Source organism: Haplochromis burtoni, unplaced genomic scaffold, assembly GCF_018398535.1.
Source record: "Haplochromis burtoni strain Fernald_Lab_line unplaced genomic scaffold, NCSU_Asbu1 Contig_36, whole genome shotgun sequence".
NCBI lineage: Eukaryota > Metazoa > Chordata > Actinopteri > Cichliformes > Cichlidae > Haplochromis > Haplochromis burtoni.
The window spans coordinates 607,625-622,579 of NW_024582397.1; the positions used below are offsets into that span (position 1 = coordinate 607,625).

At 38.1% G+C, this 14,955-nt stretch overlaps 1 protein-coding gene across 5 annotated transcripts; it reads right to left on the reverse strand.

Moving 5' to 3' along the window:
• Window positions 1-1,296: 1,296 nt before the first annotated feature.
• On the reverse strand, window positions 1,297-13,071 carry trpc4b (transient receptor potential cation channel, subfamily C, member 4b). 5 transcript variants are annotated; one of them, XM_042219660.1, is made up of 12 exons: window positions 12,899-13,070; window positions 12,096-12,509; window positions 10,502-11,020; window positions 6,827-7,169; window positions 6,505-6,644; window positions 6,045-6,358; window positions 5,745-5,940; window positions 5,440-5,634; window positions 5,142-5,183; window positions 4,921-5,010; window positions 4,764-4,818; window positions 1,297-4,532 (listed from the first exon to the last, which is right to left on the reverse strand). In XM_042219660.1, the coding sequence occupies exons 2-12, from the start codon at window positions 12,471-12,473 to the stop codon at window positions 4,270-4,272; spliced, it is 2,535 nt and encodes an 844-aa protein (XP_042075594.1). In that variant the 5' UTR covers window positions 12,474-12,509; window positions 12,899-13,070; the 3' UTR covers window positions 1,297-4,269. The 5 variants fall into 5 exon arrangements, with proteins under 5 accessions (XP_042075594.1, XP_042075593.1, XP_005926525.1 ...); XM_042219659.1 differs by having other exon boundaries at window positions 1,297-4,818; window positions 12,903-13,071; XM_005926463.2 differs by having other exon boundaries at window positions 1,297-4,818.
• Window positions 13,072-14,955: the final 1,884 nt, after the last annotated feature.

A 14,955-nucleotide genomic window follows, 5' to 3' on the forward strand; every position in this document is an offset into this window, starting at 1 on the left:
GTCCCATCATCCTATTAAACAGCCAGTGAGAGATAATGGAATCGCCACACACTCGTTGCAGTGATAATCAAATGCAGTGTGGCTTTTGCACTTTGAATCAGAGCACGCTCTCTCTGAATCAGTCCTTGACACACACGCTGGCACCGACACAAACATTTCATGTGCCACAAAGAATAAAGTAAGTCTTGATCCCAAGTACGGGCTCCTCTCGTTTTACTTTTAAGTGAAAATTAAAGGAAAAGGTGCAACAGCAATCTTAACTGAGTGAGCTTTTCAGATATAGTACAAAGACCCAAACACTTTGTTGATTGGTTTCTAAAGATAGCAGGGCTACTATGGTAACAGAAACTGACATCAGTTTCATCCAGCACCTAAGGTTGCCTGCAAGCTTCAATCCATGAAGGTGTGAAACGGTCTGTGAAAATACAAACTATGAGTAACCAAGCACCAGTAGCACTGATTCACAGGCACCTATTAGCTCAGTTAATCAATGTAGTATCTTACCTCTATTAAGCACTGTGTTGTTGACTACAGGTTAAAAGTAGCAACACGATAGGCCTCTGTGTACCTGAAAGGTACCATCATGACATGTTTTTCACAGGTTTTCTACTTTAAATAGTATGATTAGTTACATAGTCATTACACAGAGGTACCATAGTATTGTCATTAGCCAACTACGCTTGTTTTTTTAATATCCTCACAGATCACTAGATGGTGCTTCATCTCCTATTTGGAAATAAACCATATTACAAGCTCAGTTTTCTTCTAACCACAGAATCTCTAAATCATGAGAGAGAACCGGAAATATCAGTGCTGAGTGCTAAATTATTAACAGTGGTGAAGTTCTCAAATGTACCTACAGCCTGTAGTTTTACTGCATCAGTTTCAGTGATCAATAGTGTAAAACCATACAGGTTTCTCTTCCATTTAGGTCAAGGTTGGCAAAAGGTATACTGGGCTTAACAGCTAATTAAAAATGACTTTTAATAACCTCTTACAAAGAGTCATGGATGTAAGAGTTTTATTACTAGAGCAGTCATACTAAAGCACTAACATTCAAACAGTTGTTATTTTCTGTCGTTCTGCAAGGCAGACCTCATTTTACAAGTCGATTCACAGTTAAATCTACAACATGTCATATTTATAGTTGTGATGAGAAGAAAACATATCTGGGTAAAAAAGCCACTTGATTTATCTTAAAATGAATGAGTGTTCAGCTCAACTGTTCTTGGTCTTTGGTTAAAATAACAATTACAAAAATGGCCAAAACTACTTTAAAAGGTTTTTTTTTTTTTATAAGAAGAGCTCCAAATGTAAGAATTTATAGTTCATAACAAAACAGAATTAGCATTATTTGTCATATATGAGAAAGAAAAATATGCCTTTAGTGTTTTTTTTTTCCTCTAACACGTCACACAGTCTGTGAAAAAGGAAACATATTGAGGACAGCTGTGCAACACTATTCCATAGAAGAAGGACTGTATATACAAGTAGAGAAAAGGTAAACTATTTACTAAATTCTTTTCTCCAAGCACAAACAAGATTTAAGCAATTAGGTTTGGTTTAGTTTATTAAGATCCTCATTAGCTAAAGCAGCTATTCTTCCTGGGGTCACGGGTCTTTAAACTTTAACAGTGCACTATTACAATCTCCACACAGATGTATAACATCATAATAAAAGCATAAGAGTTAACTGTTTTATAACATTTAGAGAGGTTTTTTAAAAAAGAAATCTCATCAATATTAATTGGCAATAATTAAAATCATGAAATGACCTGGTTGAGCCTGGTCTTTTAAACCCAGAAATCCCATTTCCTATTTTAGCAACTATCTTGATATGTTCTGTCCAGGATAATTTACTAAGATTATACACAGTACAATGGTCTCATGAACTTGGTCAACAAACACACCATTAATAGAAACCTTTAAATTTCGAGTTTTTCAAATAGAAAGGTTAGAACCAAGTATAATGCTATTTGATTTACAGACATTCAAAATCACTTTATTGCTCCTTTTCCACTTAACATTTAACTCTTTCTTAGTGGTAACTAATATATATATTGATGAATAATTTGGATACATAGAAATAATAGCCTTATTAAGGATGACTGTTATGCCATTAGGAAAGATAACATACAACAATGGGCCAAGACATCTTTCTTGGGCCATTACACACTTAAAAGCCCTGACATCTAAGCATTTCCTATTTCCTGTTACTTAAACAACTCCGTCCTTAATAATACAGAGAGAAGCTGGATGGCTTCTATTCTACTGCTGACTCCAGGCACATGTGGCTAGGCCTACAACACATCGCAGACTACACAAGCACTACCAGCATCACCAGCTCCATAGACAGCGTGTCCAATGACCTCAATACCTTCTACACCTGTTTTGAGACCTCCAGTTATAACACAGAGAGGAAACATACACATAGGACCACCTGCCCCTCATCACCTCGCCTAACAATCTCATGAGCTCAGGTACACACAGCAGTGAGGAAGCTCAACCCCCATAAGGCAGCAGGACTCTCAGAGCATGCCAGCGAGTTAGCTGATGTTCTCTTCTTCATCTTCAACCTTTCCCTCAGCCAGTGTGTCAGGATTAGTGATGGAACTTTAGCCAGCATTACTACAAATATAGGCATTCCACAGTAAAGTAAGTAAGTAACATTTTATTTCTATAGCACCTTTCAAGATAAAATCAAAAAGTGTTTCAGAGAGAAGCTAAAACATAAAAACAAAAATCAGCCAAAAGCGAATTTACACATTCCTCACCCTTGCTCAAGATACTGTACCATTGAACCATTCATTCTCAAATGTAAAATCAAGATGTGTCTCTGATTATCTGAGAAAAATTTAGTTTTAGCTGATTTCTAATAAGAAATAAGTTACGTATTCTATTTCTAGAATATGTTTCTATTTCTACAGTATTTATGGGTCCTATCATTAATCCTTTTCTCAGTAGTTTAGAAGGCCCTGACATAGACCAAACACACAGAAATGTCTTTGCTTACCAAAAGACAACCAAACAACTGGAGGACTTCTAACTGAAGAGAGGCACATGTGGTAGCAAGACAAGATAACACTTACAGTAGCATTTGATTTTATTTATTCAGAGCAATTTAAATACATGTGACAAGTTACTAAACGGAAGAGTTATCACATATTTCTAGAATGCCTTTAACCTTGCAAGCAGTGTTATGAAAATGTAAATCATACTGAAAGAACTGGAAGAACTACACCTAAATCAACACATGAAGAAATTTGTATGGAGCCCCTTTTAAATATAACTTCAAACTGATTTTTTCTTTAAAAAAAAAGAAGATTAAACTGGCAATCTGCATATGATATGACATTTTAACAAAATATTTAAAAAAAGAATCATTGCACACACTGGCACACTGGCCATCACACAGTTGCCTAGGCATGTAAAACTCTTTTGAAAAAAACCCCCATCACTTTTATCACTGACGATGTTGCTTAGTGAACGCTGGGCAATACCACCCTGCTATACCTAGTTTAAAAGCTTGTTGACTGCAATCGTAAAACTGTTTAAATAAATGGGTCAAAGTTATAGCTTTAACAGCTAAGCACCCACAAAAACATACAAATGAAGTGCTTACATTATTGTGGATCAACTGAAAGTTATTGCAAAATAAGTTAAACTATAAATTAAGTTAAATGTAGTTCACTAGTCCGCAACACTGCCTGCAAGGTTACAACAGTTACTACAGGACCAAATCTAGATTACATCATCTAGATTACATCGTCTGCTACAACTGCAAAAATAAGAAAAAAGCTTTCCCTTACACCTCCCAGTGTAGGAGAGAAGGTGCTTGTGTACTTGATAGAATGATTAAATTTCAAATTACCTCCAGTACTGAATACAATATCAGTGTTAAAACTGTTGATTATTTCTTTCGTACAAATAACTGGATAAGATACAGTATTTTTGCATAGCATAGTAAGTAGGCAATAAAAGAGTAGAAGATAGGCAGTGGGTTGTAAGGATTCTTTGGAATGAATTGCTCAGTTTAAAACATAAATTAGTAATATGTTTGGCAATTGCTTGAGCATCAAGTCGGCACTGACGCCCATCCTCACCACATATTTTTGTGGTTGTATGCATGTCATATAATTTGTGATTGTCTAATACCATTATACACTGGATAGAATTCATGATTAAGCAGAATAGGTAATTTACTACAGTACAGTTTATCACAAGCAAACTTATTTCAATAAACTATTTTAAGTTTTACTTGCTGGCAGATTAATTGTTATATTTTGTCGGCCCATCCTTATCAAGTTCTTTGCAAGAAGGTTTAATGTCCTTGAATTCCTTCTCATCAGTCTGTGAAACGTCCACAATTATGTCCTCAGTCTGATGTTTTCCTTGCATTTCTTCATCAGTACCCAACATTTCTTCCTCTGGCAATGAACATATTTCATCACATTTCAGAGAAGGGAGTTTTTTCCTTTTGTGAAGGGATCCAGGGTTTGAATCTTCTTTGGCAGCCTCTTTTTGAGTCTGTCCTGCAGTAGACAAAATAACTGAACCACTGGTTTGGCTATTAAAGCAAGCAGACCTGGTGATTTTGGCAGGTTGTAGGGTGGTGTTGGTAGTGTTGGTAGTGGCAGTGAACATATCAAAGATGTCCTGGTTCTGTTGAGACTCATCAGTAGGGAATTTAGGAGAATATTTGAATGGATTTCCAGGGTAAGCCAAGGTGGTACTTGCAATATTACCTGCTAGCCCAGGTTTACCTTTCATCATTCCCAGAACTTCAAAGCGAAAGCTGGAGATATCCTGTTTGAGCTCCTATCAATTATTGGGAATCTGAGATTAAACAGTGGAAAAAATATATGGAAAACATAATACAACTGGGTACTTAAGCTTAAATGATAAAGAATTTTATGCTACCTTGAAATTTTCCTCTGTCAACCCCTGCTCTGTCTTGGCATCTCTAATCATTGCAGCCACATATCGTTTCATGAGGTTCTTCAAAACCTCCTAAAACACATTGTTTTTAAACAAGCAAAGAGTTATGTTTACATTTAACCATTTACATTCAATCAAAATAGGATAGTAAAAAAACAACAAAAATAATAAACAATACAGTGCAATATAATACAAATTATTACCTGATACTCATGGCTTAATTTTACATTTTCAGCTGCACGTCTCTGTAATTACAAGAAAAACAAAAGGCTCATTAAGACAGCACCGGGTTATTTCCATTTTCACTGATTAGGTGATTTTTTTTTCTTACTTGCCCTTTTTCAATAGGTAATCGTTTGACACACATTAACATGGATGAATTCATTTTCGAAGCCACTTAGAGGCTGTAATAGTAGACAGGGTATAAACAGGCATGCATGAAAATGTATAACATGCAGTGGTGACAGTACAGGTCAGAGAAAATCTCTGGAGACACTTTACCCCCAAAGTTTCAAAGGTTTCAAGACGTTTTGTGCTTGGTCTCCTAAACAAATGTGTTTTTATCCATCCAATTAGATAATAAACTGACTTTGGACTGGGAATTAAATTGAATGGAGATGGCAAAGTTCCCCCTTCTTCAAAATAGCTCATCCATAATTTTGTTCGTGCAAATTTCCACTCTATGTCTGCATGATCCTGAAAAGAAACACAAACAATTCATAGAGCAGATTAGGCAGATTATTTTGATAACTCTAATAATCTAACTCTAAAATAAATAATTGTGTAATCTTTATTTTGCTACTTACAGCAATGTGCTGGTATGAGTTGTTCATCATTGCAATTAGCATGTTTAGAAGCACTACCAGGGAGATGATATTATAGGTGCCAAACATGGTAGAGCCGACAAATTCTGTGAATGTATGGTCCGGCTCCACGTTCGTCACGTACAGGTTAATCAGCCCAAAGATAGACCAAAATAATGACTGCAGTGTTTCAAATAGCCTAAAAAGAACACAACCATACATCACAGCATGCACTGTTGGAAAAACAAACATATTAATCAAGTCAGATTTTCAGGGGTAATTTATGTAAGAATTTCAACTTGCGTGGAGAAAGCGTTGTTTTGCTGATTACAGCGGATGCCCTTGCAAGTCCCATTATTTGTTTCATAGTAAAAATAGAGCTGGTTGAGGCCATTGGCAAATGCTAGCAGCACTAGACAGTAGATGAAGAGAAATTTAAGTATGTCCAGAAGCATGCGGCCCAATGAAATCTGTAAAGGCCCCAAATGGGAGTTGGCAGTGAAAAGACTAATGAGACGCAAGGAGCTGAAAATGTTGGCGATGGAAAACAATGCCTCTGCCACCAATGTTGGGTGCCACGTTTCCCAGGTGTCTCTCAACTGGCACTTTGCACTATACTGTTGAAAAAAAAAAAGAAAGAACAATAGTCAAACATGCTCAATATTGATAGCACACAATGTCAATTTTTCCGGCATGATGGTTGCTCCAGCACAAAGTAATAAATAAAACAGACAGACAGATAGAAGCCTTTAATATAAATTACCTTAATATAGGCAACAATCTTCAGTGAAATTGTTGCAAGATACAAAGAGTTCATTATGAAATCCATCAGGTTCCACCAGTCATCTATGTAGTCCTCAAAACCACTATCCCACATCTGTTTGATCTCAGCCCATAAAAAGCCTTCAAGGAATGAAAATAAGACGTGTCATTGTTGTATTTTTGCTCAGGTATTTGTCCCGAGGCAAACACACATGAGACGCAATGAATGAAATCATGTGACAAACCTCTGCTTAGACTACAGTGTTCATGTACACAGGAGTGCAGTCTAAAAAAGAGTCTGCAATATGTGTGTGTATTATTACCAAGCACCCAGGGCAGGATTATCCATTCCACAATGGTGGGTGGTGGGCCCTGACGGTGTTCCAACCGATCATCACTCTGTAGATGCTGCGAGGCCAAGAAGAGCAGGAAGAGGAAGGTCAGGTAGGAAGCAGTGTGACAGATGAACTTGATGAAAGGCTTACGGATGAATAAGCCATAGCGGCTCTTTGGAGCGATCAGGTAGAAGATGGATAACAGTGGAAACGTAAGGCCAATGAAGATACAAGTGATGAGCTTTACTGCCCAGTGACGCCTCCTCCAGCCTGGGAATTCATCATACCAGCGAGACGCCAGCAGCTGCTGGCAGTTGGGCTGAGCAACAAACTAGGAGACAAAGAGAGAGACAAATAAAGATTACAGATGTTTACATGAAATAAATTGTTTTTTATTTACCCATCTGTCTCTCAGGTCCAACCAAAAACTGACTAAACAGAAAAAACGGTAATTAATGGTACACAAAAGATGTGCAAGTTTTTTGCCACAAAAGATCAAGAACTGCAAAACGACTAGAAACATTCATTCAAAACAAAGAGTTTCAAAAAGGTATTTCTAAAGTGATGTTCAACGCTCTGTTAAGAAATGATTGCCAAATCTTTTCCCCATGCACATTTTCTCTGCTCTATGAGATTTGATATAAAAGTCTGTTGGACATCTGCAGATGGTGATGGAATTCAATTTCAGCATAACCCAGTTATGGCTAAATGGATCCCAATTATGGTACTAAAAAGCATTTTGTTGCGGGTGATGAGGTCATCTATCAGTGCAGAATCTGCCTTTTCAAAGTTTCCTTCAGTAACTGTCCTGGACAGATTTAAACTTACATAAAATGACTGGAGGCAAATGGTGACATCTGGAAGGAACAGATTGTGTATGGGGACATTTTTTGAAGGTGAAAATGACCCTACACAGATCTCACGCTAGACTCCTACATCAATTAGTGTTCTTACTTCTATTTCACAATATATTGCAAATTGCATCATACAGAACATTGATATTCACTCTACTATCTAAAAATTCACAGATAACACTACCACTATTTTTAATAGTTACTGAGAATCCAAAATTCAAAATCAGTTAAATATATTTTGTACTTTTTAAACACTTAACACTTTGGATTTGGAGTTTGAGCTCAGGTTTAGAGGAAAATGTGCAAAAGCAGAGTGAGCACAGCAAGTAGCAAGAAAAGAAACCTCCAGAGAAATCTCTGAAGAATACAAGAAAGAAGACTTTCATGATCCTAATATTGCTGACATCAAACAAGTTCTAGTTTGTGTAGTCCAATTAATATTTAAGTGAATTTTATTTTTTAAACCCTTGAATCACATGGCTCTGTGTCTGTCTTTTTAATCTGAATTGTTATGATAATTGCTATTATTGTTATTAATAAAGAATGATATTCTACACTCATGAGCCACTCTATTAGGTCCATGTGTACAACATGTTACAACAAAGATTTCTAATGATGGCAAACATGGCAACAACTCATGGCATGCAGACATGGCCAGAACAACTTGCTGAGGTTCAAATGCGCACAAGAATTAGAAATGATTTAAGTGACGTTGAATATTACATGGCTGTAGGTGTCAGACAGGGTGGTCTGAGAAAACTCCTGATCTACTGGGATTTTCCCACACAGACTCTTCTACTGTGCACAGAGACTGATGCAAAAACAAAAAAAAGCAAAATATCCAGTAAGAAGCAATTTTCTGATACAGTTGGCTGAGGAGAATGGCCAAACGGCTTTGAAGTGATAGACTAGACATGGTAGGGTCAGAATCTGGCATAAGCAACATGAAAGCATAGCTTTTCAACAGTCCAGGTTAGTGATAGTGATGTATGGTGTGGGCGATCAGCATTTAAACACCACAGTGTACTTCAGTGTTGTTGCTGACCATGTTCATCCCTTTATGACCACAGTGTACCCATTTTTTGACGATTCCTTCCATCAGGATAACTCTGCATGTCACAAAGTTAAAATCAAGTCACCAGAATATTGGAAAAATGTTACCTTGTCTCATGACAAGGTATCATAATACAAAATAATACACAGACCCCCTATGAACAATAAACAGTGAAAGCAAAAACTACCTTTTAACAGGAAGAAACCTCGGGCAGAACCAGGTTCCAGAGGGAGACACCATGGTTGGGGGTAATGGGAACAGTTTTCTATAGGGCCCATTAAATATAATGCTAATGCTTTTTTTTTTTTTAATGTGCTGATGTAGAATTTACAAATAATCACATAAGCTGAAAATCAAATGTCAAAAATGTTTTTAAAAAAAGAAAGAAAAAAATCTTTTTCTTTTTCTTACCAAGATCATTGTTCTCACTTCAGGCTCACTGGAGTTCATTTAGGCCAAATGATTAGATAAACAAAATTAGTAGGAAGGCCTGTCTAAAGCCTTTTCCATGGAGATAAATTGTAGCACACAGAACTGTTGGCAGTCATACTGATCTTTCTTATTCATGTCACCAACTGTGTCATCAAAATACTCTTAAAATCTCAATTCTAAGACTACATGGGTGGTATGAGCCATTAACTCTGCAAATACTATACAACTGCTGTACACAAACAAGACCCAAAAGTTCCACACAGCCTCTTTAATGAGTGGAATAAATGAAAGAAACCCGCTGAGTGCACGCAATGTGTACTTTATATTCCAGTCTGTTATCCAGGAAACACCAAAACAAACAAAGCAATCCTGAATTTGTAACAGTGTAAGTCGAGTTAAACCATATACCAGAAATAACTGCACGTGAAAACATGAATGCCAGGTGGATTGAACATTAACTGGTGTTTACTCTAACAGCTTCCTGATATAAACGCCGTGTGATGCACCGATGTGACAATAGCACTGGTCACTGTCAGGTGAATTCACAGGGAGCGGGTGGGGTCAGGTGACCTGCCTCTGCCTCTATATATGCTCTACAGAGACACCACCCGTAGCAAAACAAAACAGAGTCTGAGGGTGACTGGATTCTCCCAACACTATCCGCCGTTTAGGTGTGAAAAAAAGTTACATGTTGTGACCTGACACCAAAAGCACCACCTTTTAAAAACTTGTTGTCACCTGCTCTGTGTTAGGTTGATATTCATGCAATGTACTGTTATACTCCAATATAAATTAAATATACATATAATTATGAATGACACAGATCTTTGTGTGAATGCCACGGTATCTAATTATTAGTAGGTTTTCTTTCATTTGCAGCAAATAATACAAAACTAGTATGTAATTGATAAATATCCAAAGAATATGTTAAAAGACACTAAACGGTCCCCACCCAGTTTAAAATATTATGAGTTTGTATTTCAGGGAAATGGCCATTACTTCTCCCATCATTATCCTCAATTATCCAATTATCATGGGATTCTCTAAGAGGGTTACTGTAATGCATCGCTAAGAGCCAGCCTGGCAATTACATATTGCTCTAAACTCCCACAGGACATCTCCACCCAGGCCATTTACAGCTCATCTTGGCGCATTTCTTGTCATCTTCAAACAGGGTGATTCTTATTACTTGTTGCCAATCTGCATGTGCACTGGTGTAGACAAATTCCTGTATTCATGTCTTTTTCACCTTAAATATATCCAGAAAAAAACCTTTTTGTTCCAATGTGACAAAGACCACATCAAAATCAAATAAAAGCTCACCTCTTTCTGGGAATATTTGATAGCCAGTTTCAGTCGGGCAAGCTCATTAATGTTCTCATCCAGCAACGGGTTGATGTCGTCACGGTAATTGAGGATTACTTCCAGCTCTCTGGAACTACGAGTCTGGTCCAAGAGGTCCTTTGCAAATTGTTTACATGTACGGGACAGCTCTTCATACTCTGATTTAAATTCGTTCTCCACCGTGCTGAGCTCCTTCAGCTCCCAGCTAAGCTGAAATGCCGTGAGGAAAGGATCCTCGCTTGAGAGGGCAATGAGTGACGGGCTGGCAAGGGCCTTGTAGATGTTTAGACGAGAACGGGAGTGACGCAGGACATCCACGTCTGAACTGGACACACACTCCATACAGTTGCAACGTATAGCGTGTGGCTGGGGTATAGAAACCCCTCGCTGCAAGAGCAGTTTGATGATCTCATAGTTGTTAGTTTGAGCTGCCAGGATGATCGGAGTAATGTCTGGGGTGAAGTCTGAAAACTGTTTGTCCAGCAGAGCCGATGGAACCTTTTGAAGAAACCAAAAGAGCAACACACAAATGAATAGACATAAAATAACGCATTTATGGTACACAAACATTTTATCACAAAAGTACAATGCTTTTAAACCTCTTGCAGGAACTGAAACAACTCTTTGACTGGATCTAATTTCATTTGTCTTCAGTCTCTAACCATCTTGTCTAACAGCAAGCACACAACTAATGGCTTGTGGTTCAGCTGGCCTCAAAGTGGCTTCCTGGTTGGAAGCAACACCCTGTTTTTCCCTTTTCACAGAATACATAGAGAGAAGCAAGCAGTACTGGAAGACCTCATTTACAAAGATGTCAAGAAGCTGAACACAAGCGGGGCCTTTCTCAAAGAGTCTGATAAACAGACTGTGGAGAACGGCTAATTTGTTGTAAAAGCTGTAGCAGAAAGGCCCACAGAAGTAGGGGTTCGGTAACTTATGAGAGAAGATAATAGCTTTATTCCCTAAATCATCCAGTCGTAGCTAGAATACAAGGGCAAAGAACACACTTATTTGCATCTTATCTCTTTCAGAGTCAGACTAGAAAATAAAATGATTTTTCTCACTGCTCCTACTTAAACATATGAGGAGTTTATATACAAATATTTAACAACATATTTCTGTATACAAATATAACCATATAATAATTAGGAGCTTGTAGTAAGACATTGAGACACTTCTGCTCAAATGTAAACTTGCCACAACATGTCTTTGTTAGCTCAGTAGGTAGAGTGGTGGCCCCATGATCGGAAGGTCGGGGGTTCGATTCCCCTGAACAGCTACCCTGAGGTACCCCTGAGCAAGGTACCATCCCTACACACTGCTCCCCGGGCGCCCAATGGCTGCCCACTGCTTCACTGAGTGAATGGGTTAAATGCAGAGAGGGATTTTCCCCACGGGGACCAATAAAGTACACTTTCTTTATACAAATACATTACAAAATATAATATAACATAATGTACATTAACCACATGAGGCTCGCAGATTTTCTCAATGCCAGGCTGAACAAATAAATTAATAAAAAAAAAAAATCAGTATGTTCAAAGGTCAGCAATAACTGCAAATCAGATGGTACCTGCTTTTCCCCACGTGGCTTCTTGTGGTTGAGCAGCAGCTCAACGGCCCCCACTACCTCTTTACGGATGGCATGTAGCAGGGCATCACCCACGTGTACATTATAGCTGAGGAGCAGCTCAATAATCTCCAGGTTCTCGTTTTCAATAGCAATGAGCAGAGCTGTGCGTCCCAGGGGGTCCACGCAGTTGATATTGATCCTGAAGTAGATCTCAGCCTCTTCCAGAGCTTGCTTCACGCTGGCGTAGTCCCCCTTCTCTACAGCCCCCAGGTAGGCCCGCTCCAGAGCAGAGAGCTCCGATTCTGCCCGCACGATCCGCAGAGGGATGCGGTCCCTGTACGTGGAGCTGTCAGCTTTCTTATAGTACAGCTGAGACATTGCTGCCCAAACTGTCTCAGTCTTCACGGAGAATTACTGAAAAATAAAGACAAGAAAAAATACCAAGTCAACTACTGACAAAGACTGACCGTGTTATACTTCTATACACGAAAAAGACACATTTCTGCTCACATGACACATTTTGAGATGCCAGTGCGTAACCAAAAACAAATCAAACAAATAAAAAAAACCAAATAAAAATACGTATGTTTGCCTTTAAAACATTGTAAAATATATAATTAATCGCCCATACTAATACAACGAATAACAATAACATATCATCGTCATCTAAACGATGATTAAAGTTGTTTTTCGCTTAAAAATGCACGAAAACAAGCGACTAAAATCCTTTCGTTTTCGTTTAAAGTACCCTAATACTTGTTTAATTGTGGCTTTAATAATGCACGAAGGAATACAAACTTTACCTCCTGATGTTTTCCAGTTGTAAATCACATGAATCAGTCGACGAAGCTCCGCGCACAGCTGCAGTCGGAAAGGGAAGCTGCGTGCTCTGATTGTTTTTAATCTCTGAAGTCTCCACCAAAGAGTCTGCAACTTAATGGCATGTCAGGTCCCCTGCCCACCCCTTTCCTTCAATTTACCGCATATTTCTCTGTAAAATACACGTAAGAAAACAGCACGTGACGTTCATCCGGGCGCAATTTCTATACACGGTAACTTTCTTTGTAGATTTAAGGACATTAACAGTGGTGTAACAGGTGTCGGGGATAATGCTATATAAACGAAGGAACAAAACGAGGAATAACGTTGCCTAGAAAACAAAAATCACTAGTCTCCTAAGGGCGGGATTAAAATCATACAAAATAAATAAACTAAAAAAATAATAACAGTTAAAATTTGTTTATGTGAGCTATACTCTCACACGAACAAATTGTAACTGTTATTATTAGATAACGGCCAAATCATTAGATAAACATTGCTACTCGTTTGGACCCTATTTTGCCTTCAGAATTGCCTCCCGCACAGATTTTGTTTTTGGTAGCTGTGGCGACCATTTGAGAAGCGTGAATTGATTGTCATGTGCAAGAAACCAGTTTTAGATGAATTGAGCTTTGTGACTATAGGCGCCTTATCCTACTGGAATTAATCTTCAGAATACGAGTACACTGTGATCATAAATGGATCGATATGGAAAGCAACAACACTAAAGTAGGCTGTGGTTTTTAAATACTGACAATCCCCCACACCACTACACCACCATCACTAGCCTGAACAGTTGGGAAAAAAAGGCACAATGGATCCATGCTTTCATATTGCTTATGCCAAATTTAAGACTCTACCTTGTAGTTTTGTTGGAGAAACCAAAAGTCATCAAACCACACAATATTGTTAGGGGTTGGTAAAAACGATCGCCTCAATTTCCTGCTCTTAGCCGACAGAAGTGACAGCCACTGTGGTTTTCTGCTGCTGTAACCCGTCTGCTAATGATGTTTCCTGGAAACCACAAGGAATAGATATACATCATGGCGGAGCAGATACCAAAGATCATTGATTTCCCTGGAATTACCAACTCATGCAAAATTTGCCCTTTAGTAACATCACACATTTACTTTAAAAAGCAGAGATTTGGATCTGTGCAACACCCTAGCCTCCCACTTTCATCTTTGTAGACTCAAGGGTTTTACAGACATCCAGCAACCACAGACTACTATAAGAGCGTCTTTTTTTGTATTGCAAAGTTTTTGGTTATTTAATAAATGTTCACAAGAATCTACTTTACTAGTAAAAATTGCTGTTCAAGAGATCTTGTAAATTCTCTTTATCCCTGATATCCACTGGGCTGTTAAAGGATTGCTGTTTGAGTTATGTGAACAACAGCCAATTGATGTAAGATGGTTAATATGAGTCTTTAGCTGGCTAATGCAAACACAGAAGTGGCTTAAAACATTCTTTCAAAACCACCTTTTCTTCCACAGCCATCGTCGGTGCTTCCTCATTTGAAATACAGCTATGTGGGATGACTTTGCACGAGGTACTTCTGTACTTTTGTGAGGTGCAAACTTGTAAATTCCTTTTACTCGTCTTTTTTCAGCCTTTTGGTTTTGCTCCGAAGGTATATTCCTGACATTAATCAGTTGCAGGCATCATGAGAGGACAGTCTTGAGATGATGGACTTCATCAAGTGATGTTCTATGAATCATGCACTCACATTTAGTATTTCCTCCTTTTCTTTGTAGTTGTTGCAACTTGCATGTGTAAGAGTGTTGTGTGATTTTAACAGATACTGTATGTGTGTGAGAGAACACCGTGTATGATCTGTCAAATTTCCCCTGCTTTGGAATATCTCACTTACAGGACTTGTGATCACTGTTATTGTTATAACTCCAGCTGTTATTACATTGCACCTGCAAGAAATATGCAAAACAGCCTGCTGTTTTGTGCATTTACTAATGCAATTATAACAGTGCAAAGAAAGATTTATTACAGTATATGCAGATGGTGTAGCTTTCCTTTTTGCGTC

Excerpts from the sequence above, each read along its gene's own strand:
- trpc4b (XM_042219659.1), bottom strand. The coding sequence starts at position 12,473 with ATGTCTCAGCTGTACTATAAGAAAGCTGACAGCTCCACGTACAGGGAC. Across the intron at positions 7,170-10,501 it reads TCAAATATTCCCAGAAAGAG|TTTGTTGCTCAGCCCAACTG; the intron begins GTGAGCTTTTAT and ends TTTGTCTCCTAG. Across the intron at positions 4,819-4,920 it reads TGACAGAGGAAAATTTCAAG|GAGCTCAAACAGGATATCTC; the intron begins GTAGCATAAAAT and ends AATAATTGATAG.